This window comes from Poromitra crassiceps (assembly GCF_964638095.1).
Source record: "Poromitra crassiceps genome assembly, chromosome: 15".
Taxonomy (NCBI): domain Eukaryota; kingdom Metazoa; phylum Chordata; class Actinopteri; order Beryciformes; family Melamphaidae; genus Poromitra; species Poromitra crassiceps.
In genome coordinates this window covers 10893365-10902356 of record NC_139634.1, presented here as the reverse complement: position 1 = coordinate 10902356, position 8992 = coordinate 10893365, and the positions used below count along the sequence as shown (strand labels likewise).

Here is an 8992-nt window from a genome sequence, read left to right as displayed (position 1 = left end):
TTAACCAACAGTGATTCGCTGGCAGCCACAGATCAGATTTGTGGGGGGGAAGTAAAATAATACTAACCTGGGTGAGAGAAGCCACATAAAGTTGGGACAGAGAAAGGCAGAAGAGTGGAAGAAGAAACCAACGCAAGGAGACAAACGGGAGAGAAGGACCTGAGGGTGGGAGAAGACGACCAGAGGATAATTGTTGCGAGACGTAAGGAATAAGACAGGTAAGAGAAGGGCTGAGAATTGGACAGGAAGAAAATAGTTGATGTGGGAACGATGGACAGAGAGACATGTTAGAGATCAACTTAACTGATGACGTGTAAAGAGAGCTGTTGATTTAATTGGGAGTGCATGCTGCACACAGGCAAGAAACATGCAGAGAAGGAAGAATAACAGAAGGGAAAAGTGTCCATGCCGTTATCCTTTGGAGAAGCAGATTCTAACAGTTTAGTGCTGCTGAGGGGGGGAGAGCGAGAGAGAGGGCTGAGGGGGAGAGAGCGAGAGAGAGAGAGGGCTCCGAGTGAGAAGTGGACAGAAAGTGAGAGGCGAGGATGGAGGGAAAGAAAAAGAGGTGCGTAAAGAAAAAAGAAAGAATGAAAAATGACTTTAACAATAGATTGAATGAAAATAGAAAATAACAGACAGCCGGGGACTGAGAGACCTCCCTCCTTTTGTTTATTTTCACTGAGGCCATTAGGAAAGGAAATTAATGTGAAATCCATATGTCGCACTACCATCACAACTCATGGCTGTGCTGCTGCTTGAATAATACATTGAATTTCTAATGAAATCCTCTGTCCTCAAGTCAAAGGGCTTTGCCAGCGGCTTTGGCAGGTGTCAATAGTGTGCAGAGGCTGCATTGGGAATAGCTAGAAACGGCATAAATACAGTGTAGGATGGACTTTAGATGCTTTAGATGAACCTGAGAGGAAAGAAGGACTGGTCCACCTGTGACAGAGAGATATTTATGAGAGATGGGAAGGGATTTGTCGGTCAACAATATAGGGACTGAGGAAGCACTGAAAGTGTGACCTATCAGGGAGAAGGCTTTGTGATATACACCTATGGGATTTGCATAAATCAGCAGGTGACAAACTGACAAACTGATAATGACGTATCGTCTCTCTTCGCCGTGTCTCCTCGGTGCGTGTGGAAGCACAACGGAGCAGCTAATGAGATCTTCATGGAAGTCAAGTAGGACGGATGCGATCAATACGAGTTCCCAGCGCCTTTCACCACAAGTGGAACAGGGAGATATGATATCACACTAAATTTATTATAACCTCACACAACAAGAGCTGCTGCTGTTACGCCTTGGTGAAGTGCTGCCACCCTGTGGTGAAAGTGTGTCATAGCAAGTGCGTGTGTGTGTGTGTGTGCGTGCGTGCGTGCGTGTGTGTGTGTGTGTGTGTGCGCGCGCGTTACCTGTCTCCATGGTTTGATTTCCTCTCTGTCCCCAGCGGTTGATCTGCGATCCATAATGTCTGACCAGCCCCTGACCCTACTGACCCTGGGTCTGATGTTGAGCCAAAGGTGAGGCCAAGAATGGAATTAGCTACATGCACTGATATTGGTATTGATTGGAACTACATTGCCCTAGCTTATGGAGCTTCATGCTGCAGTCTTTCTTTTGATGAAATACCCCATCATCACCACCACAACAACAACAACAAAAAACAATTTTCCACCGCCCTCTTTCACACCCTGGTTTGATTTCTCATCCATCTCTCTCAGTGTCAGTGCTTGTTGCCCCGGCCACTGGGGAGAGTGGAATGACTCCCAGCTACTGCCAACCATCCAGAAGCTGATGAAAGGCTACAACCGCTACCTCAGACCCAACTTCAATGGTGGGAAGGAGCTGAACGAAAAGCTTTGCATGCAGAATATTGAAGGGATTTGAGATCTAAAAACCGATGTTTTTTTTTAATGCTGTGCAGTTGTCATTTTTGTTTATCTCTTCTTCAAAGCAGCCAAAGTTTCCCTCTCATTTCCAAAGCTCTGTGTCTGTCTTTGATAGAGGGGCCTGTGGAGATTGGGATGAGTCTTGATATCGCCAGCATTGACGCCATCTCTGAAATCAACATGGTATACTTTCTTCTTTCTTCTTCTTGATATTTTTGAGTGAGTGAGTGAGTGAGAGAGAGAGAGAGAGTGAGGGAGTGAGTGAGTGAGTGAGCTTGAGTGAGTGAGAGTGAGTGAGTGAGTGAGTGAGAGTGAGTGAGTGAGTGTGAGGGAGTGAGTGAGTGAGTGAGTGAGAGTGAGTGAGTGAGAGTGAGTGAGTGAGAGTGAGTGAGTGAGTGAGTGAGAGTGAGTGTGAGTGAGTGAGTCAGTGAGTCAGTGAGTGAGTCAGTGAGTGTGAGTGAGTGAGTGTGAGTGAGTGAGTGAGTGAGTGAGTGTGAGTGAGTGAGTGAGTGAGTGAGTGTGAGTGAGTGAGCGTGAGTGTGTGAGTGAGTGAGTGTGAGTGAGTGAGTGAGTGTGAGTGAGTGAGTGAGTGAGTGAGTGTGAGTGTGAAATGGAATGAATGAATGAAGGAAATGGAAAAGGAGGAAAGAATATCTGCAGGTTAAAGCAGTGGTTCTCACACTTCAAGGACCCCTAAACTGACACAGATTAGACCACGGACCCCCATTTGATACGTTTTCGTCCCAGGGTCCCCCATCTGATAAGATCGTTGATGTTTTAGTAGGCCTACAGAAAGTGTATGAAACCCATGACCAAAATAGCCATACATGTCATTGTGTTACTTATGGATGGAACTCTAGTGAAAGTAAATGATCCCCCTTTTTGCTGGGGACACCCTGGAACCCCCTCAAGGACTCCCCGGGGCATCTCCAGACCCCACTTTGAGAACCACCGGTTTAAAGTCCCTCTCATCCCATCATCAACTTTGTAGGACTACACGGCGACCATCTTCCTGCGCCAGCGGTGGCGTGACTCCAGGCTGGTGTTCCCGGGAAACGAGAGCGTCAGCGTGGACGGGCGCCTGGTGTCGCTCCTCTGGATCCCGGACACCTTCATCCCCGACTCCAAGCGCTCCTTCCTGCACGACGTCACCGTGGAGAACCGCCTCATACGCATCTTCAGCAACGGAACCGTTCTCTACGCCCTGCGGTACATGATGGGGGCAGGTTTGGGGTTTCTTTATTTCAACAGCATCGGTTGAAACATACTGACATTTTGGGCGTTTAGGTTGTCACTCTTAGGACTCGTGAGTGCAGCGGTAGAATAACTGCTTAAGGAAATGTGTTTCCTATGCCCTTCAATCAGTTCAGTATGAGCTCATGAATATTCATAAAATGTCCCATATGGCCGCATTAAGAGAGTTTGTCATGGCAGCATGTCATGAATATGTACAGCTTTATGAATGGTAAATGATGGATAGGGTGATTTGTGTAGCCCAGGGTCATTTTGAGGGACATGGTGACTGTTATTTTGATCCATAACTGTGAGCAGTGCCTGAGGCCAACCCCAACCTGAGGCTGACAAACACAAAGTCACATGTCAGTCCATATGGATTTGCCTTGGAAGGCTGGCATGCATTGAGTAGCCTTGGATGGTGATCTGGGCTTGGAAGACAGGAGTCTTTCATGTCAATATCACATGAGTGATGGGGACGGTTTCATGGACCACTTCGATGCCACACCAATTCTTCAATTAAGACCAAAATCCGCCTCAAATCAGTGTTCCCATGACGATAGGGATCCGGATCTGCTGATGCAGGATTTGATATACTGTGGAGTTTTTGTTATAGAACTGTTTTGGGAGACCTGAAGTTGATATCCAGTCTGTAAAATTACAGGTTATCATTTTGTCAATCAAGGGCCCACCTTGCAAATGACCATACAGTCAATTGTTTTAATGTTGGCCACTTTGACACACCCATTTCCATGGATATTTCTGGTTCAGAACTGCTAGAACTAATAGCCTACAGTATATGTATTAAATGAATGAGCCACGAATACACATTTAATGCAGCAGTTCCAGGAAATATCTTGTGATGACATTTCAGACGGTTCTCTTGATCCTTGCTCAGCGAGGGGAGGCCTTCATGTCACAGAATATTGATTGAGCTGTCTTAAGATCAAATTAATAACTTATATGTGACTCCATGGAGGTTTGCCGTTTGAAGCCACTCTCATGACTCCCTGGTGTCCCCCAGGGCTCAGTCCTGGGGCCCTTACTTTTCCTTCTCTATATCAGATCTCTTGCCTATGTGATCTCTTCTCATGGCTTCTCTTATCACTGCTATGCTGATGACACCCAACTTTTCCTTTCCTTCCCCCCCTCCGACGCTCAAATCGAGGCTCGCATCTCTGCATGTCTCAAGGACATTGGCGACTGGATGTCTGCCCACCACCTCAAGCTCAACCTTGGTAAGACAGAGCTACTCTTCCTCCCAGGGAAAGACTGTCCTCTCACAGATCTCTCCATCTCCATCGACAACACCACTGTACTGCCCTCCCAAACAGCTAAGAACCTTGGGGTGATCCTCGACAACCAGCTGTCTTGCTCAGCCAACATAGCTGCGACAGCACGCTCCTGTAGGTTCTCCCTCTACAACATCCGCAAAATCCGTCCCTTCCTCACAAGAGAAGCGACTCAACTCCTGGTCCAGTCACTTATCACCCCTCGCCTGGACTACTGCAACGTGCTCCTGGCTGGCCTACCTGCCACCGACATCCGACCGCTTCAGCTCATTCAGAACGCTGCAGCCCGTCTGGTATTCAACCAACCCAAATTCTCTCATGTCACTCCCCTCTTCCGGGACCTCCACTGGCTTCCCATCTCAGCTCGCATCAAATTCAAGACACTGGTACTGGCCTACAGGGCAGTACACCAGTCAGCTCCCCTGTACCTGCAATCTCTGGTCAGGTTCCAAACCTCTCACCGCTCCCTTCGCTCCTCCACCAGTGCAGGGCACTTGCTCCTCCTTCGCTACGGGCGCTCAAAAGTCGCTCATCCCGATCTCGACTCTTCTCCTCCCTGGCACCCCAATGGTGGAACGAGCTGCCACCTTCGGTCAGGACTGCTGAATCACTGCCGATCTTTCGGAAAAGACTAAAGACTCACCTTTTCAGGGTCCACCTGGGCCCTTCTTGATCTAACTTCTTTCTCTCTAAAAAAAATAATAAAAAATAATAATAATCCTAAACTAAAACTCGTACCACTGTTCCTTCAGGATTTGTAGTTGTCATAGACTGTGCTCCATAGTTGATTGCTCTATTGCTGACAAAAAGTGTGTTATTGTAAGTCGCTTTGGATAAAAGCGTCTGCCAAATGACGTAATGTAATGTAATGATGAGATCTCATTATTTACGCAGCATCACAGCTACGATCGCCTGTAACATGGACCTGACCAAGTATCCCATGGACAGACAGGTGTGCACCCTGCAGCTGGAGAGCTGTGAGTACCTGTGAAACCCATCAAAGCATCATCACCCTCATCACCACCACCACCATCATCATCGTCATCCGGTGTAGTGAGTATACACTGAGTGAGTGAATGAAATTGAATGGACAATGTTGTGTGTGGTTGATTTATCAACGACAGATTGGTGTGTGTGTGTGTGTGTGTGTGTGTGTGTGTGTGTGTGTGTGTGTGTGTGTGTGTGTGTCTGTGTGTCAGGGGGCTACAACCTGCAGGACGTGGTGTTCTACTGGACCAGAGGGAACGATTCGGTGAAGGGTCTGGACATACTGCGGCTGGCGCAGTACAGTGTGGAGAGCTACTACACAACCGTGTCGGAAGCTGTGTACGAGACAGGTACTTCCTGCAACTCCACTGTATATTAACCAATGGCATGTAAAGGGAATATGAGTCATGTGCAGACTGCCACAAAATGACTGATTCAAAATCAACGCACCTGCATGACGTAACCTTATCAACTGACCAGTGATGATTCCCAAATAACGTGACCTAGTGACCGCGACCTTCATAATTAATGAATTAATTAATTAAATATGAAGTGTCTTTGTGCGCCTCTCTGTAGGACGATACCCCAAGCTGGTGCTGCATTTCGCACTGCGCAGAAACGTGCTGTTCTTCATCTTGGAGACGTATGTCCCGTCCACTCTGCTGGTGGTTCTCTCCTGGGTCTCCTTCTGGATCAGCCAGTCCTCTGTACCAGCTCGGACCTGCATTGGTCAGTATCACATCTTGTACTCTTCTTCACCAGTTTTACACACCATTATTTTGGTTGTGCAAGGTAAAACGTCTGTATTTTACATCTGAGTGCAATCATTAATTAATGAATTAATTAATGCCATATAAATCCCTCATAATGTATTCATCCATTTATCTCTCTGATATTAGCATCACTATATACTTGTACTTATTATAATATATAATCGAACTGTCCTGCACTTGGCAGCACAATACATAGTGTCTCATACAGATAGAGACATCCACACTAAAACAGGGTGATTGTTATTGCACATGTCTGTTATTGCCATGTTCTGGGATAATACAGACTATATTTGTTCACATAAACCAGTCTCTCCCAAAAGCTATAAACAAGAAAGCCAAGACAATTTTCAATAAAAAAAACAATGGCTCCCTGGGCAGTGAATGTGTGAGTGATTTTATGGAAACGACAGTATCACAGTATCCATGTTGATTTTACAGGGCAATATGTTCCAAAAGTTATGAGTTGTCATGGGACAAATCAAAGTGAACGTCACATCTGGCGGCGTAACCGTTCCCTCGAACTTCCCTGTGACCTCTGGCAGCAACGACTTCTTTCAGCACTCGCTAGCTTTCCTAACATTTAACTCATTTAATTATAACGTGGGACTCCTAGGATGGCTACACTTAATGTAGCATTTGAAAAACAATGGGAGCCAATCACATCTTGTCTATGCGAGTGTGTGACGTAGCACCAGTGGCTCCTGCATTACATTACTGGCTTTCCTGGGGAAGCTAAGCAGGTCTGGATGTGGACACTCGGATGGGAGACTGGTGCTGGAAGTGGTGTTGGAGGACCAGTAGGAGTATCTAGAAAGGTGCTATATAAATTAAATTATTCTTCATCATCATCATCATCCTCCTCCCCCTCCCAGATTTGATGATCAGTGGTTATCGAGTCACCAGGGGTGAGGAGGAGGAGGAGGAGGAGGAGGAAGAAGAGGAATTGCATTTATATAGCACCTTTCTAGATACTGGTCCTCCAACATACGCTACGCCAGCAATGTTTTCTATCTTCCCTCAATACATCATCACTTCAAGACACATTTAAACAAGTAGATTATTTACTGACACCAGTGACCAAAAGCTTCCAGATCTTTCCATTTGTTTGGTGGAGGAGAGCCTAGATCATTTGTATGGTGGTGGAGAGCCTAGATCATTTGTTTGGTGGAGGAGAGCCTAGATCATTTGTATGGTGGAGGAGAGCCTAGATCATTTGTATGGTGGAGGAGAGCCTAGATCATTTGTATGGTGGAGGAGAGCCTAGATCAGAGAGCACCTGGGAGAGAAGCCACTAATGAAATGAAGGGGAGGAGACCGAGAGGCGGAGGATGATTGAGAGGGTGGAGGTGGACGTTGGGCTAGATGAAGACAATTCATCATAACGGTCTGCTACACCTGAATTGATTACCAATAGACGGATTCTAGATGTGACACACAACCTTAGATATAAAGGAGAGGACAGGGATACTAGTAAACACCGCGACGATCTATATGCTTCAGGAGTGACGACGGTCTTGACGATGACCACGCTGATGATGGGCGCCCGCACCTCTCTGCCCAACGCCAACTGCTTCATCAAGGCCATAGACGTGTACCTCGGCATCTGCTTCACCTTCATCTTCGGTGCACTGCTGGAGTACGCCTGTGCCCACTTCTGCACCATGCAGCACCAGACCATCGAAGACTTACACAGGGTGAGCAGGCTGTTTGCATTAAAAAATCATAAATCATAAAGAAATCATGAAGAACATAACATACAGTACCATATCACACATTTCAGTATCTTCTAGGAGAAGGATCAATACAGCTATATTGCCTAGTATAAGTTGATTGTGCTGTTAAAGCTATATACTTTATATGGATTTTTTTTTTTTACGCTACTTAGGTAGCATTATCCATCGTTAGAACATTATGTATCTCTCTCTCTCCCTCTCTCAGGAACTCTTGAGGGAGTTCACTGAATCAATTGGCAACGGTTCCATCCCTATGGTCAGGTCCAGCCAACCGAATCAGTCTGTGGAAATAGACTCCACCGCAGAGGACGCCTTGGACCAATCGGTGAAGAGCGATGCGAAGAGCGATGCTGCCGGGTCAAAGGAGAAGAGGCCCGGGAAGCGCTGCGGCCTGTCAGCGGTGAAGGATGCATCGCGCCGGGCCGCATCGGTCTTCATCGTGGAGAATCCACACAACATCGACCGCCACTCCCGCACCCTCTTCCCCCTCGCCTTCCTCTTCATCAATATCCTCTACTGGCTTTACTATCTCTTTCTCTGAGTCCTCGCTTTCAAACTGATGCCTCGATATTATTATGACCCCAATCGATACCAGTCATCGCTGCCTGGGTCTACACACGGACTATACCGCCTTGATAGAGCCTTTTCTTTTTTGTTCCACACATGCTTTTAACTTATGGCGAGGAACCAGTCATTCTCATCTGTCTCAGTGCATATTGAAAGTTATTGGTCATGTATGAATGGATGGCTGCCAAAATATGAATTATGTATAAGTGCAATGCCTGTATCTGCCTATCAGACACATACATAGAACAACAGGAGATAAAGATTGCATCACACTCTACTGTGCTGCTTGAACTGCCTTCTTGTATAAAGTGACTGATTTGCAGTGGATTTTGTTTGATTTGCTTTACATATATTTGCTTGTAGTATGTATGAGTTATGAGGACATTTACTTTACTGGATTTCATGTCACATTAAAACAAACCAGTGACTGAGAATGTGTCGGGCGTATATTTTCGATGAGTTAAGGAAGAAATTCAATGTATTTATTCTCACAAATAATGAAAACTCATGA

General features: G+C 46.2%; 1 protein-coding gene across 1 annotated transcript; it reads left to right on the top strand.

Moving 5' to 3' along the window:
• Positions 1-1750: 1750 nt before the first annotated feature.
• gabrp (gamma-aminobutyric acid type A receptor subunit pi) lies at positions 1751-8455 on the top strand (the record flags this gene model as incomplete). Its single annotated transcript, XM_083651404.1, has 8 exons — positions 1751-1841; positions 2012-2079; positions 2888-3105; positions 5316-5398; positions 5621-5758; positions 5985-6137; positions 7682-7875; positions 8120-8455. Exons 1-8 carry the CDS (start codon positions 1802-1804, stop codon positions 8453-8455), a joined length of 1230 nt encoding a protein of 409 aa, XP_083507530.1. The 5' UTR covers positions 1751-1801.
• Positions 8456-8992: the final 537 nt, after the last annotated feature.